Source organism: Acinonyx jubatus, chromosome E2 (genome assembly GCF_027475565.1).
Source record: "Acinonyx jubatus isolate Ajub_Pintada_27869175 chromosome E2, VMU_Ajub_asm_v1.0, whole genome shotgun sequence".
Lineage (NCBI taxonomy): Eukaryota > Metazoa > Chordata > Mammalia > Carnivora > Felidae > Acinonyx > Acinonyx jubatus.
The window spans coordinates 924,103-940,537 of NC_069396.1; the positions used below are offsets into that span (position 1 = coordinate 924,103).

At 56.4% G+C, this 16,435-nt stretch overlaps 1 protein-coding gene across 2 annotated transcripts in view; it reads right to left on the reverse strand.

Annotated features, from left to right (window-relative positions):
• Positions 1-16,435, reverse strand: part of ACSF3 (acyl-CoA synthetase family member 3) — a 56,103-nt gene that overhangs the window by 18,679 nt on the left and 20,989 nt on the right. For both annotated transcript variants that reach the window (XM_027076429.2, XM_027076427.2), the window contains one exon: positions 6,490-6,616. In XM_027076429.2, the coding sequence (XP_026932230.1) occupies positions 6,490-6,616 (127 nt within the window). The remainder of the gene's footprint in view (positions 1-6,489; positions 6,617-16,435) is intronic.

Below are 16,435 nucleotides of genomic sequence, written 5' to 3' on the forward strand. Positions count from 1 at the left end.
GCAGTGCAGGCTCAATGTCCTTCCCGAGGCACCTGGCTTCTGTGTCGGGGAAGGAGGCAGCCCCTCGCCCACCAGCGAGAGGCCAGGCAGCAGGGCCGAGAGCCTCATCCTTCCATTAGAGCCGGCTGACGGGCAGTCAGCCCAGTCCCGTGCCTGCCTCGGGGGGGCCTCGGGGGGGTCCAGTTCTGCATCCAGAGTGTGCACACGAACACCGGGTCCTGGGGCACGGTCAGGACTGAGTGCTGACTTTCACTCCGGCCACCCACCCACGACTGCTGCTGCTTCAGGGGAACCCTTGTGCCTGCTGGCCGCCTCGGGATGCCTTGCCAGCCGCAGGGGGTGGCCTCCTGGGGCCCACAGAAGAAATCCCAAGTCCCTTGATGCCTTTCACAAAGCTGAAGGGACACTTCTAGGATGGATTTTTCCAGCTCTGCCCACTCGGTCCCCGGGACCTGCCTCTGCACCCACTGGGCCACTGCCTTCTCACAGCGGCCCAACACCTCGGTCCGAAGGGGCCTCCTTGTGAGTTCCCTCTGGCACAGGGCCCATCCTCGGGGCTTGTGATTCCCTGCTTCCCTGTGAACAGTCGCTGGAAGGCATCTGGGACCCTCCTGCATGTCCCCGGGGACTCCCTGGGCCCTTCCTGCCCCACTGTAAGGGTCTAGGGCACAAAAGCCACGGGTCTAAGTCAGTCCCAGCAAAGCAACAGAGGCTGGGCCCACGGGGAGACCACGCCTGCCACCCAGAAGGGGCCTCACACACACAAGACCCGAACCGAGTTGGTAACTCTCACTTTTTATAACAATGTATTTATCAAAGGGCCCGGGATTCTGGACCATCCTACCTCTCAGCTCTGGAGCCCACTCTGCGGGGGTTTTATTCTGACAGATGCGGTATCACCACCCGTAAACCTTAGCGCAGGTTTGCGGGTTTGAGCAGGACGTGTGCACCGCTCTCAAAGCCACGGCCACTTCCTGCCTCCGCCTCAGTCATTGGAAACAAGCCTCCCGACACCCGGAGGCCGCTTTTCCGGATGCGTGGGCGTGCACGGGCGGCAGACCTGGCACCCTGGGCCGCTGGCGGGCACACCGGCCTCGGCCGTGCAGGATCCGGGGCAGGAAAGTGACGGACCCAGGGGCGGGGCCAGCTGGCTCTTCCAGCAGCCACGGGGACTCAGGCTTTGGCTCCTGGTCCCTGGGGACATGGGGGTCGCTCCCCCCTACCGCTCCTGCGTCCGTCTGCGGGCACGGAGGCCTAGGCCGGGCAGCGGGGGGCACACGTGCCAGCCCCTCCCCTCGGCTCTGCTACCCAGACAGCTGGGCGCCGGAAAGACAGAGGAGCCGCTGTCACCCGCCTGCACGAGGGGGACCCCGAGGCCCGGCTCCTCCCTCATGCAGCGGCCTCCCTCCCACCGCCCGGGGACTCACTCCCGTGACGAAGAGGCCTAGGAAGACGCCGCAAGGAAATGGCACAACTCCCGGGAGAACGAGCCCCCTAAAGCCCGCCGGTGTGACACACACTGCTAGTCCCTCTCCCTCTCGAGAAAACCAAGAGAAAACCAAGAGTGACCACGTTTCCAGGGCCCGAAGCCTTCAGTAGGGACGGTAGGAAACGCTGGAGACTCCAAGCTGGGACCCAGAGGTCGGGAACAGCTGACCTGCAGGGTGTGGACAGGCGCCCCGGGAAGCTGGTCGGCACCGGAGGCTCGGCGGACGTGCTGGGGGAGGCCGGGGGGGCGGGTGCGTGGGGGAAGGAGGCCTGTGAACACGGGGCTCGGCCTCCCGCCTGCCCTTCCTGCTCTCAGCCCCTGCGCGCCGGCCGGGCTCCAGGGGGAGAAAATCAGCCGACCGACTCCCAGAATCGCAGGCCGTGGGGATCCCAGCACCGGCATCAGGACAGAGTCAAAGTCGGAGCGGCCTCGGCGCTCGGCTTGTCCGACTTCAGGTGTCTGGGACGGAGAAGATTCTCCAGGACCGCAAAGAGGGGAAAGGCCATGCAGCGTGAGGAAGGGCGCGGCTGCGGCAAACGCGGAGGCTCCGACCCCAAACTCTACCGGCCCGACAGAATGAGCACGTCAGACACACGTGCCCCCTGAGTGTGCACCCGCGTGCCCGGCGTCAGGGGGCTCCTGGGCTCCGGAGCGGAAGGGAAGGAGGCGGCCGCGGGTGCAGGAGGGGCCCGGTGGGGGCGGCCGGCACCGGGGTCTCCCCCAGGAGGCGGGGTGGCGCTAGACGCCTTGCTCAGGGAGGCAAGGACGGAAGGACCACGGCTACCATGAGCCTCGGGTCTGAGTGCCCCACGCACTGAGGGCGGGGCCTCCGGGGCGGGCTCCCAGACTGCCGGGGCCACAGGGGTCCTCAAGCCGCGTGTACAACTTTGACATAAACCGCAAACTCACAGTCATCCGCCGCCCAGGGCGTGGGGCCGAAGGAGCAGCACGGTGGCCCGCAGGTGGCGGGAGCTCGACATCCAACGGGGGGCGCCCTCCGCATCACTGCCCACAGGAGCCTGTCCGGGGGGTCTGAGACTTAGCTTTATGAAAGCAGAGCCTGACAAGTGACACAAGATGACACAGGACAGCACCCCCGGGAGCCCTGGGAAACAAAGGATTTTTAAGCAAGACAAAAAATGAAAGACATGACACACTCAGGAAGGAGCTGCCAGCACGGGGGCCGGACCAGTAGCAGACTGTCCCCAGGAGCAGTCTGTGCCCCGTCGCCTGGCACAGCCTTCACTGTGACCCCGCCTCCCAGGTCGGTGACAGCCTTCCCTTCCGCGCACCCACACCCACGAACACGCGTGGCCGATGCCCAGCACGGCATCACTGGGTGTAGGTCCTGACTAGGACTTATTGGCCAAAACGGAAGATCCCTGGTTGGAGAAGCAAACCAGAACTCAGGACAGCCGCGAGGCGGGAGGTGAGCAGGGCAGACTCGGGGCCCGAGCGCCCTTCCGGGTCCTTCTTCACCAGGGAAGCGGGGAGTGTAAGCACGCGTGTACCCGCCGTGTCTGTGAGAGCAGCAGCTGGCTGTGGGAGCGCCGGGGGCCAGAGACCCAGGCAAAGAGGGAGCCCCTCACACGGGTGACGGGGGCCGGCGGTGTGCTCAGCGCACAGGAACCCAGCACGCGCACGGCACGCATCACCAGTTCATGTTATCATTGGTCTCCAAAACACGGTTTCTAAAGGCCTCTCAACACCCACTGTCGGGCGTGCCTGACGACCGGCAGCCTCCATCACTGCCCTCCCGCCTTACCAATAACGCCCCAGCGGACATCTGCACACCCGTCTCTGCCCACTCTCCTCATTTCCTTGGACAGATTCGCAGAAACACTCCTGACACGATCCCACCTGCAGGAGGGGAAGTACCAGCCTCATGGCGGCGAGTGCCAAGCGTTCAGAAGCTTTACCAATTTGGCGAAGGAGTAAACCTTGGTCTCTGTACTTTCCTCTTTCGTCACTAGGAAGTGAGACCGTATTTGATGTATTTTTACGGCCAACTGCCCTGCTCTACTGTGATCTGTCCGTCGCCTTTGCTGGCTCCCCCGGCCCCAGGGCTGCCTGGGCTCAGGGAGCGATCCTCTGGGGGGCACGGCTCTGGAGAGGACCCCTGTGTACCCCAATGCCGGCCAGGGCCCCTCTGTCGCCCTGCTGCTGAGTCGCCGTATTGTCGGTCCCCAGTAATAACGTCGTGTGCTCGCTGCGGAAGAAGGCAAGAACCCGCTGGTATTCTGGTGGATTTGCTCAGGGCACTTGCTTCCTGCGCCCTAACAACCTTCAGCCAACGCGTCAATGTGTCCTTAGCATGCACGGTTCGTGAGGTCCCTTCTTAACGCTAAACAGCGTATGATGAAGTATTTTTTAAAGTCAGGCCGTTTTTGTTTCCTTATGTTCAGTTATCAGTGTCTTTGACACAAAACTGCTCAGGGGGAAGCATCAAAGGCAGCAGGAAGCATAAGGCCTGCCTAGCTCTGTCCCCGTGTCCATTCTATGTCCCCAGCTCGATGTCCCCAACTCTGTGTCCTCAGCTCCAGCCAGTGTCCTCACCTCCGTCCCGTGTCCTCAGCTGTGTCCTCCGTCCTCTGCTCCAACAGTAAGTTAACATAAAGGCCCGAGGGCACCTGGCTCCTGGGGTATCACCTGCCCCCTGCCCGGGCCAGCGCTGGTGCCCACGTGCGATGGTTTCGGAGCCCACGTGGTGGCGCTCCGGCGGGATGAGAGCCAGGAGGGGTCACTGTGACTGCCAGAGAGTTTCTCAGGAGACCCTGATCTCCTCCCCGAGGGGCAGCCACGACCCCGGTGGGGGGGAGGCTTGTAGGGAGCTCCCCGCACACCTGGGGAAGGCGGCAGGACCTGGGCAGGGATGGCCGGCGACCTCTCTCCTCTCCTCCACGGCGGACTCGGCCCTTCCCCACGGCGGCTCCCCAGCAACCCTCCAGAACCCCACGGCAGGAGGGGCCGGCGGCCAGGGAAAGGGTTAAGTTTCATTTATCCTGATTTCTATTTAATATCATGCTCTCCCCGCAGGAGCCGGCAGCTGTGAGCTGATTGCGCCCGCTCGTTATGCAGCCTGTATCGCTAATGGCCTGTGACAAAGGCACACGGCTTCCAGGCCTCACCCCCGAGAGCCAATTAAACACACACACTCCCTTCCTGTTTGCAGCGCATTACAATGAAATTAAACTGAATTTCAAAATCATTTTCTCCTAAAGACATCTCTTTACAATAATTAATGCAGGCTATCCCTTTTCAACGCAAATACTCATCAGCAGCAGTGACTGGATGCTTTCATGCTGACTGCCCACACTGTGCCCGCGGCCACCGGTGCCCAGGGAGCTGCCACCGGCAAAGTCCACGGGGCTTGGGCTCCCGGGTTTTTAGAGAAAAAAGCATCTGCGGCTTTTTACCTGAACTTAAAAATAAAAGAAGACGGCCATAAAGCAAGTCAGGGACCATCCAGAGGGCTACAGACAACAAGATTAGCTCAAAATAAGCGTTTCTTAAACAATGCATTTGAAAGACAATGACACGGAGAGGTTTACTGCTATGAGACTGGCTTGTGTGAACGCGGTGTCCACAAAGGGACACCGCGCGGGTGCGAGCTAACGTGCTGACCACGTCCTGTCGTGGAGACAGGAGGTTCCGAAACAGGTGACCAGGGTTCCTGGGTCCTGACCCCTGAGCCCTCTGCTGACCTGCCGGGGTTCTCAGGGCCCGGCCTTGCTCCGAAGGCTGACAGACGTCCCCTCTACAAACCCTTCACAACCATCTGCACACCTGCTTTCTCTGCCCGGCACAGAGGGAAAGGGGAGCCTGGATGCCTCCACCCGCGGCCGCTGGGATGTCACTTTTGCAGGCAAGTGACAGAACCACGGAAGCTGCAGGACCAGCAAGTCTGGACCCACGTGCTGCCTGGCCAGTGGGACAGGAAGGGGACACCTCCACGCCCCCCCCCCCCAGGAAGATCCTTCATCTGTCCCTTCAAATCAAACCCCCATCTGACAGGCCCACACGGCACCCCGAGACCGTCAGGGTCTACGTGGGTCCCCGCTCTGCCACTCGGTGACCCCAGGCCCACGACACCAGCAGATCAGAGTGGACACGTGATCCTGCCGTCCACAGATCCACGCCGACACGAGCCCGGTGAGGTGCCCGCGCGAATGCCAGCCACAGGCACACACTGTGGGGCCACGAGGCTCAGGGCCACAGCCACTGTTCTCCTAAGAGGCGCACGGTGACCCCACGGCACCCCGCTCCAGCTGCCTGCCATCTCTCCTCGGCTCTGCCCCCCACAGGAGAGCACGGAATGAGGCAGATTTCTGCTTACGGGGCCGCGTATGGTGATATGTGAAAACAGGCCTTTCTTTTTGGAAAACAGTGTCTTGAGATTCTTATGAAATGATGCATTCTCAGCACAGAAGTTTTACAAATACAGACAAACAAGAAGGAAAGGAGAAACCACCCAGAAGCAGACCATGCACATGTTCTAAGTGAGCACACACAGAAGTGAGTTGCTGTAGTTGCAAACCTAGCGTTCACAAGGTCTGCTGGGACCAAGGAGGGGAGGCGGGGGGAGGACAGAAAGGGCGAGGACAGCAGAGGGGCCGGGGCATGGAGCCTGAGCAGGCTCTAGGTCCCGCTGGGGGTGGGGGCCCCCACATCAAGGCAGCAGCACAATCCACCCAGGCATGGTGTGGAGAACAACGTAAAATGACCCAGATGGAAAAGGAAGCACATAATATCAGAAGGACCTAGGATCCTGCGTGGGGGGAGGGGGGACGAGAAGATTTACAAAGCAGGGGGGCTTGGGGAAGGTGGGAGGGAGGGGTGAGGAGGGTGTCTGACACTCAGGGGGCTCCTGACCCACGGCACATGGCAGGACCACCAAGCCTCACTGCTGCCCTCACTTCAGAGGTTGGTGGGCTCTGGGGGCAGGCTGGGGACACAGCCTTGAAGATGGGGTGTCCCCTTCCCTCCGGCCCCCCTCCTACCTGTCTTGAACCAGCCGTCGCAGGTGAAGGCGTTTCTGGTTTCTTCTGGTTTGTCCCAGTATTCACGGAACACGGACGGCCCCCTGACCAAGAGCTCTCCTTCCTTCTCCGTGAACCCTGGGGTCACCTACAGCACAGGAGAGAAACATGTACCTCAGAGCACACACCTCGCAGTGTGGGGCTCCCCCTGCCTCCCTCGTGACCCCTGGAGACACGCACCCTTCCAAAATTAGACATTTTGTTGGAAATGATTGAAAAATGTATCTTTCTTGTTTTGTTGTTTTTAAATGTTTACTTGAGAGAGCGGGAGAGGAAAAAAGCGGGTGAATGCATGTGTATAAGCGGGAGAGGGGCAGAGAGGGAGAGAGAATCCCAAGCAGACTCTTCACTTTCAGCACAGAGCCTGACACGGGGCTCAATCCCATGAACCGTGAGATCATGACCTGGGCCGAGATCATGACCTGAGCTGAGAACAAGCATCAGGCGCTTAAGCAGCTGAGCCCCCGGGTGCCCTGAGAAATGCACCGCTCAGTCCCAGAGCCCAGGCAGACGGCGCTGTGCGGGGAGCTGTGAGGCACCGCGTTCGTCCTACAAAGCCGCGTCCTCTAGTGGAGGACGTGAGTCACTGACCCAGGTCCCAGCCGGAGCCTGGCTGGATTTGAGCCGCCTGTTCACTTGTAAAAGCTGTGATCCCGGCACCTGATGAAACTCCCGTCTTCAGGGTGCTTCCTGGAGAAAGCACACACACAGGACGTGTGTGTGAGGAGGCGTGCGTGGCCGGCTCGCGCTCCGGGGCGGCAGCAGGAGCTGGGTCCAGGCAGCTCCCGCGGGGCCTCCGCTCGGTTAGAAGGAGGCTGAGTGGAGAGCCAACTGAGAAAGGCTGGCTCGCGAGCAGGCCCAGGTGTCCAGGAGAGGGCGCGCCCAGAACATGTGGCCCTGGGAAGCAGGGGGCTCCCTCTGTTGTGACCACAGCGCAGGGCACGGGGGAGACTGGGTTTTGTAAGAAGCTGAGAGGCTCTCCGTGAAGCCAGAAGACCGTGCAGAGGACGAGCACGTCAAGAGGCCCCGTGGGAAGCTGTCAGTGGACCCAGCAAAGGTGACTGAACCGAGGCCAGTGCTGTGCTCTGACTTATCAACTCCCACCTGGAATGAACTTATTCTGGGGAAGAACCATCCCTCTTAAAAAAAAAAAAATCAGAGACCCCTTTAAAAGAGGCTGTAAAACTGTCTGACTCGTTTGTCTGAGGCCTGGACAGAATGTGGAATTCCAAGAACGACACAGCAGCTGTCTACTGACTCCTGAGCCCACTTCCTACAGACACGGCAACCCCACCCCAAGGGAACAGGGCTCCACGTGCAGGGCCCAGCCGAGCACCTGCCATCTAGCCTGCTTGCAGGAGGCAGCGTTTGTCTTTCAGCTGAACCACAGACTTTATTTGAATTTCACCCATTTTTCCACTGCTGCCCTCTATCTGGTTCCACTGCCAAGGTCAGACTGGCCACAGGGCAGCGAGGCAAAGGCCCCGAAAATGAACAGGCAGGCACCCAACCCCAGAGAAGGCTGGTGCTGGATGACTGAAGCTAACTGGGTAACAGTAAAACAGTAAAAAAGTCAGCATTCTCCACTGGAAATAAACAAGGCCCAGAGTCTCATAACATAATACTCTTGCGTCCTGGGCGCAAGATTACTCAGCACGTGAAGAGCCAGCAAAATGTCAACTCTTATGGAAAAAGGCCATCTGTGCAGGACAAGGCCGGGCGGCACAGATGTTAAGCGCCCTTAACAAAGACTTTAAGACAGACATTATAAACATGCTCCAAACGGAAGGGCAAACACTCTAGAAGTACATGGAAAAACTGAAAGCCCCGGGAGAGAAACGTTATAAAGCAAAACCAAAAGGAAACTTTAGAATTGGAAAGCACAGTAACAGCAGTAAAAAAAAATTCACTGGATGGGCTCAGTAACAGCATGGAGGTCACAAAGCAAAGTCTGAGAACTTGAAGACCGGTCAGTAGAACTGGCCCAGCCCATCTGAACAACAGGAAAAACCAGCCCTACCCTACTCCCTGCTGTAAGGGCCCACATTCCTGCTACCGGATTCCCAGGAGACGAGCAGCAAGGAGCCAGAGGGGTCGTGGGTAAAATCTGCCTGAAAAGTCTCAAGTCTGGTGAAACCCGCAGATTCAAGCAGCTCAGCGGACCCCCAAAAGGACAAACCTAAAGAAACGCCAGCTCAGACACATCATGATCCAAGCACTGCAGACCAAGGATAAAGGAAAAGCCTGGCAGTGGCCAGAGCGGATTCGCACCTCAGACGACCACCCCCTTCTCACCAGAAGCCGCGGAGGCCAGAGAAGCGGGACAGCACCTTCCAAGCATCAGCCCGGAACCCCAGGTCCAGTGAGAGTAACGTTACGGATGGAAGAAGAGACAAAGACACTCTTAGATAAAAAACAAGACAACCTGTGGCCAGCAGATCTGAATTAAAAGAATTGCCAGAGATCGTTCCTCAGACAGAAGGGAAATGATGCCAGAAGAAAACAGGGAAGCTCAGAAATGAAACAAAAGCATCAGAATTGGTAAGTACCTGGGTGAATAAAACTGACTATTCTGTTCCTCATGAGGTTTTTCAGTTTTGAGTGCTGAAAGCAAACATTATAATCTTGCCTAACGGAGTTTATTACCCCTGTAGATGTTACACACGACAATGGTGTTTGCTGAACACAGAGAAGGTAAAGGGACCCGTATGTGGTGACAAAGATTCTTTACTTGACCAGACTTTAGTCAGGCTCCCAAAATTTATCATAGGCCCACCTGTGCCCTTCCTGTAAAATCTAGTTTTTTTTTTTTTAATTTTAAAAAAAATCTTGGTTTATTTTTGAGAGAGAGAGAGAGAGAGCGTGAGCAGGGGAGGGACACAGAATATGAAGCGGGTTCCAGGCTCTGAGCTGTCAGCACAGAGCATGATGTGGGGCTTGAACTCACGGACCTCGAGATCATGACGTGAGCCGAAGTTGGATGCTCAACTGACTGAGCCACCCAGGTGCCCCTGTAGGATCCAGTTTTAACAAAACCCTGCTGTTTGAGTTTAGCAAGAGTCCCCCGCTCTGATACCTGGTCAGCCTCACATCTGGTATCACCCTCAGGCGACACGTGATCACCCGGCCTGCCCTCAGCAAAGATCCCGTCAATCCCGCCTGCTGCTCGCAAGAACATGTCCACAGACCACACTGCACTCAGAGCTGAGCCCAACTTCTCCTCCGCACTGAAAAGCCCCACCGCAGGGGGCCCTACACTTACCCCAGTGTCCTGGATGAAGTCTGCCATGCCATTTTTAACAAGTGTCACTGAGCATTTTTCTCTTTTTAAAAAAAAAAATTTTTTTAATGCTTATTTATTTTTGAGACAGAGAGAGACAGAGCATGAACGGGGGAGGGGCAGAGAGAGAGGGAGACACAGAATCTGAAACAGGCTCCAGGCTCTGAGCTGTCAGCACAGAGCCCGACGCGGGGCTCGAAGTCACAGACCACGAGGTCATGACCTGAGCCGAAGTCGGACGCTTAACTGACTGAGCCACCCAGGCGCCCTGCATTTTTCTCTTTGACCATGGTAGGAATTCTACATTCTTCTGGGAGTGTTAAGTGTGGAGTCTAAGTAGATTTCACAAAGGGAAGTATATATATTATAGTCCCTAGAATAACTACTAAAAAGCTGTACAAAGGCAGATAGTCAAAAACTCCACAGGTAAATTACAACGGGCTGCTAAAACATGGGTCCGAAGAGCGCAGTGAAAGGGAAGCGGAGCAAGGAGAAACTGGGCCAACAGAGAGCGAGCAAACGGCAAATGGTGGTGGGTGGGGGTGGCTGGAGTTCACTCGTTTCCATAATCAAATTCAACGTCAATGCTCTCAGCACACCAATTAGAAGACTGTCAGGGGGACGGGAGAAGCCATACACGATCCAGCCACGTACCACTTCTACGACACTCACTTCAAGGACAGTGACAAGGCAGGTTAGAAGCAAGGGGATGGGACCATACATCCACATAAACACCAATCACAACAGACTGAGCAGCTGTATTAACATGAGACAAAATGAACTTGGAAGAGAGAACGTCACATACAAGCGGTATCACAAGATGACACAATGGCCAAGTCACCAAGAAGACGTATCGATTATCAACGTGCATTCACCAAGTGACAGACTTTCCAAATACATCAGCAAACACCAGACAGCAGAAACAGACTATTACGGAGGAGAGTTCACACCCCTCCTTAGCGACAGAACCGGCCAGACACCCAGCACAGACGTGAGGAGCTGAGCACACCGACCACGGGGGCTGGACCCGCATGCGCCGTGGCCGGAAGCAGCAGCATGCGTGTCACCACCAGGCCACGTTCTGGGGCACACGATACACCTTCACAAAGTTAAAACAACTGGAATCGTACCCAGTATGCTTTCTGACTGTAAGGGAACTACACTAAAAATGAGGAACAGAAAGATAACAGCCTGCAAACGCTTGGAAAATAAACAACATACTTCTAAATGATCCGTGAGTCATAGAAGTCTTAAGAGAAACTAGAAAATCAGAAAATATTTTGAACTGAACGAAATGAAAACACATAAAAATTGGGGGGACAGGTCAAGCTTCAGCAGTGCTTGCTGGGAGATTTGCATGAGCAAACTCATGAATCAGGAAGGAGAAAAGGTCCCAAACTGACAACCTAACGTTTCACCTTAAGAAACTGTAAAAGGTGTAAAACGTAGGCTAGAAGAAACGATGAGGATAAGAACGAGAAACCAACTAAAATGAAAAGAGAAAAGCAACAGAGAAAACTCAAAGAATCCAAAAACAAGTTCTTTCAGAAAAGACCAATAACACGGATGAACTTGTAGCAAGAATAACAAAGAACAAAGAAGGAGAAAGCACAAACTATCCACAAGAGTGACAAGAAGAATACTTCAGGTTATGCAGACATGCAAAGGCTCGTAAGGGGTTGCCACGAAAAACGCTATGCATAGAATTCAACAACTTAAATGGACCGATTTCTCAAAAAACATAATCTGCCAAAAGCCACCCAAGATGCATTAGATGACCCGAACAGTCCTATCTATAACTGTTAAAGAAACTGAATTAATGGTGAACCTCTTCCAAAAAAGAAGCCTCCAGGCCCAGATGGTTTCACTGGTAAATTCTATCTAAATAAATATATAATACCAATTACGTGCAGTCTCTCCTAGAAAACAGAAGAGGAGGGAATAACTCCCAACTCACTTTATGACACTAGTATTACCCTGACACCCAAACATGACAAAAAAAAAGCACAATGAAGGGAAACTACAGATGCAAAACCCCTCAGCAAAATGCTCACAGATCCAATCCAGCACCATATAAAATAAATGATATACCATATGCAAGGGGGTTGGTCCTGGGAGTTCAAGGCTGGTTTGGTATTAGAAAATCAACCAATGTCGGACACCTGGTGGCTGAGTCGGTTAAGCATCTGACTTCAGCTCAGGTCATGATCTCACAGTTCGTGGGTCCCGCGTCCGGCTTTGTGTTGACAGCTCGGAGCCTGGAGCTGGCTTCAGATTCTGTGTCTCCCCGTCTCTCTGCCCCTCCCCTGCTCATGCTCTGATTCTCTCTCAAAATTAAATAAACATTAAAAAAAAATAGGAAAAAAATAAATGTAGTGGGACATGTAAAGGATCAGTGAGCTAGAACACACACACACCAAGAAGACCTAAATGAATGCAGAGGCATACCATGTTCATGGATCAGAAGACTTGTCATAGTGAGGATGTTAATGTTCACCAAACTGATCTACAGATTTAGTGCAATCTTGATCAAGATCCCCAAAGGATTTTTTAATACATACAAACAACCTAGTTGTAAACCTGGAATGGCAAGCAAAATAATACCAATAACTAAAACAGCTCTGAACAAGAATAAAATTGGTGGCATAAGGCTATAGTTCTGAGACCCACCATAAAGCGACAGTAGTCAAGACTGGTGTTGGCAGAGAAACAGATACACAGTTCAAGGGAGAAGAGCATACAACCTCTGTATAGACCAGCTCAGAAATGTAGCAGCCCTCATGGGTTCCATACCATAAAGACACACACATCTACCAGTCCTAATTTTCCTACAGATTTGCCAGGGAGTCTCTGGACTACGGAAAGCAAGTACCAAGTAACTAAAATAGGCCATCATTTTCTTTATGCCAAAAAAAACACAAATTTTTTTTTCATTGCTTCAGGGAAAGAGGGAAAACGAACCACCAACTTGAAGCTCTAAATACACATGCACCCGTTACACAGTGGTTTATGTGATACTGACTCATCAGACAGACTTTGGGACAAAGGAGTCAACTTAATTTTGGTCACTGACATAAGTTTTAGAGACAAGGGTATGAAGGCTTATCAAGGGTGAAGATAGGGGGCCGCCTGGGTGGCTCAGCTGGCTAAGCGTCCAACTTCAGCTCAGGTCATGATCTCACGGTCCGTGAGCAGGCTCCACGCTTAACACAGAGCCCGATATGGGGCTCCATACCATGACCCTGGGATCGTGACCTGAGCCGAAATCAAGAGTCAGGTCCTCAGGGCGCCTGAGTGGCTCTGTCGGTTAAGCATTTGGCTTTGGCTCAGGTCATGATCTCACAGCTTGTGGGTTCGAGACCCACGTCGGGCTCTGAGCTGACAGCTCAGAGCCTGGAACCTACTTCTGACCCTGTGTCTCCCTCTCTCTGCCCCTCCCCGCCCCCACCTTGCGCTCTTTCTCTCTCTCAAAAACAAATAAACATCAAAAAAAAAAAAAAAAAAAAAGAGTGAAGATAAGCCAGGAGAAGGGGAACACTGATGAGAATATTATCACAGAGAAATAAATGATCTAAAATAGTGCATAACAATAAATGTTACCTTAGGCTACATTCCATCACCTGGATCACTGGGTCACAAGTGGGACCAGAGCCCTGCAGGGGTTTCTGCTGTGATTCCTTAGACCTACTCAGAGTTAACACCCCACATCTGCTGGGACGAGTTCAGAGGTAGGCAGGCGATCAGCAAGGCCCACACCCGGTGCTCTGGGGGCCCCAGCTGTTCCCAAGGATAGGCGGGTGCAGGTTGGATGGGGCACACCCCCAGACTTGGGTGCCCAGCAGTCACACACAATGCTGCTTCATGCTGCAGCCAACAGCCTGGGCTGTTTTCATGGGGACCCTCGTCTTCGTCTTCAGAGGACTCACACGTAGGACTGTCACGTGACCGAGGGCACGGGCACCCACGCAGAGGTACCACTCCGCTTACCACAAGCGGCCATGCTAGAGAACCGTCAGCACTGGAACGAAGCCTTCCCCGTCTGGAAGCAGCCTGAATGTCTTTCTCTGGCAGCGGCAGGTGCTAGAAAGCCCCCAGGTACAAGCCCGGACACCTGCCCAAGTTCACAGTGAGGGATCTGCTCTAACCGTCTGTGGAGAAAAGCCTGCTGGAGTAAGAGGCAGGAATGCAGGCAGGTAGGCTATGGGCCAAGGAGGCCGGTGAGGGCGGGTAGGACCCATGGTAGGGCCCCTGTCCCTGAAGGTCCCCAGGTCCCTCCTTGGCTGTGGGCTCCCACTGTGTCCCGATGGACGGCTGTGTCACTCGGTGCCGCCCACTGCTCGGGGCTGGAAGGATCTGGGTAGGCACGCAGGGACGGGCTCAAGGCAGGAAGGGGTGGCTGCTCGCCTTCCGTGGCTTGAGCGCGCCCTTCAAGGGCACGTGGGGCCAGCGCTGGTGCAGGCGGGGGGAGAGAGGCACGGGGCAGCTAAGGGCTGGCAGACACTCATCCGGCCCATCCATCCTGCCCATCAGGCGCCGCTGGCCTTCCTGTGAAGATTCCCGGATCGGGGTATGGCCACCTCCTTCCTGGCCCTCGACACAGAGTCAGTAAGCCCACTGCATCCACGAGGCAGGGGACACGTGGCAGATGATGGTCTGTCTGTCTGTCGGAGGGGAGCGCCTCTGCGGGGACAGCCTGGTCACCCCACCCCCCACTGAAGGCCAGAGCACGAGCAGGCCCTCCGGCTCTCCGCCCCCAGTCCTCACCCTGCTGCAGGTCGCATTCAGCCGTCGGTGGCACACAGCAGCGACAGATGGCAGGGACAGGCGGGGGCGGGGGAAGGAGCGGAGGGGAGCCCAGGAGAGGCTGGTGGCCGTCAGGAGGACAGGCGGCCGAGCAGGCTGCTGTCCGGAGCGACAGCCCGCCTATGGACAAACAACAAGATAATTAATTTTTAAGGGGAAACGAGGGAAGCAGAGCTCGCTGCCACCGCCCTGCGCCAGCCGGAACACCACACGCGGTGTGTCTGCGTTCTCGGCGAGAGACGATGTTTCGTGTGCAGGCCAGCGTGTCACATACAGCCGGGAAGCCACTTGTCTGCTGCCGGACCTCACTGGTGCTGGGCGGTGCTTGGCTCTCTTGAAAGTGAGCACTTGGAAAACAGATGCCGCGCGACGTGCTTGTAGGTTTAAAGGCGACGCCGGCTGGGCGGCCGTGGCACGTGGAAGATGCACCATAGCAAACAAAGCTGCCGGGTCCTCCAGGCAGGTGCGGCCTTGACTGCGGCCCGGCAGCCAGGCGAGACAGACACCGAGAAGACGGAGCCACTTCCTGTGCATCCAGAGAAGCGTCCAGGCAGGGGAGCCCGAGGTCCCGCCAGACAAAGCTGCAGGCTTGGGAAGCGCCAGCTCAGAGCTGTGGACGGCGGGACACTTGGGTGTCCCCGGACTTCCGGCCACGTCAGCAAGCAGCCACAGCCAGGGCGGCCCGCGACGGGGAGACGAGGACACACGCTGAAGACCGGCAGCGAGAGCCCGTACGGTGCCCCGGCAGACGCGACGAGGCTGGCACTCACAGGCCCGGGCATGTGAGCCGCCCTCTGGAGCCGTCAGGGACCTTCTCAGACACGGGCACCACCCGGCTGCCGCAGCCACTGGGCGTCACAGGCGTGCACCCCTCCCCGCCTTGCTCCGGGCCCGTGAGAGCAAGCACGGAATCTTCCCGCCATCTGGGAAGCACGGCTCGGCCCAGCTGTTCCCTTCTCCTGTCTTCCCCAGGGCTCCGCTGTGCGGTGCAGAGACCCTGCCGCCCGGCCACTCACGCCTCATTCCCGGTGCTGGGTTCTGGCCAGAGAAGCAGCAAGGACCGTCAGGCTACACAGGCCCCGGGAACACCGCGACTGGGAGCCGGGCGACGTGCCGAGGGCTGACCCTCCCCACGGGGGCCCAGGGGCGGGGTCTTCTTGGGTAAACGGGACACCTACTTCTTCACTGTGAACACGTTCGTAGCACTACACCTAAACCACCAGCTCCACCCGCCTGCTTGACCGTCTCCTCGACCTCTCACTCCAGACACGGAAACTGAGGCCACGGGGCAAGGTCACAGGGCAAGGCCTGGCACAGGTACGGAGCTGGGAGCCACCTCTCCAGGGACAGAAGCTGACACGTGGGTCCAGTGGAGATCAGTCACACGGGCGTCTAGCATGGGCATCGGCTACAGAGAAGGTGATTTCCTTTTACATCAAGGTTCCAGTCCCACCGACCCTCAACTTTTCTGTGGTTTCTACTCACCGACGATCAGATTTGCAGCTACTAGAAACTTCACTGAAATAAGACAGTAAGTAGCATCCCCTTCCTCACCCTGGTCAACCTAGAGTAACAGCAAAGCCACCAGATTCCAGCGGTTGGCGGCAGCCTTCGTTCTCGGGGCCCCGTGAGCTGCCTGTGGTGGCCTCGCAAGGAAGCAGCCACACCCAGCCTGGGTTTACTGAGCGGAGACAGGGCCCCGCCAGCACAGCGCTTTGAACCAGAGGGTGCCTCTAACAACCTGTTTCAACAAGGGCCGTCCAGAGGCTGTCACGACCCACATTGGATGGAGCCTGAGGAGGCGGGCAGAGTCTGGAGGTCGGG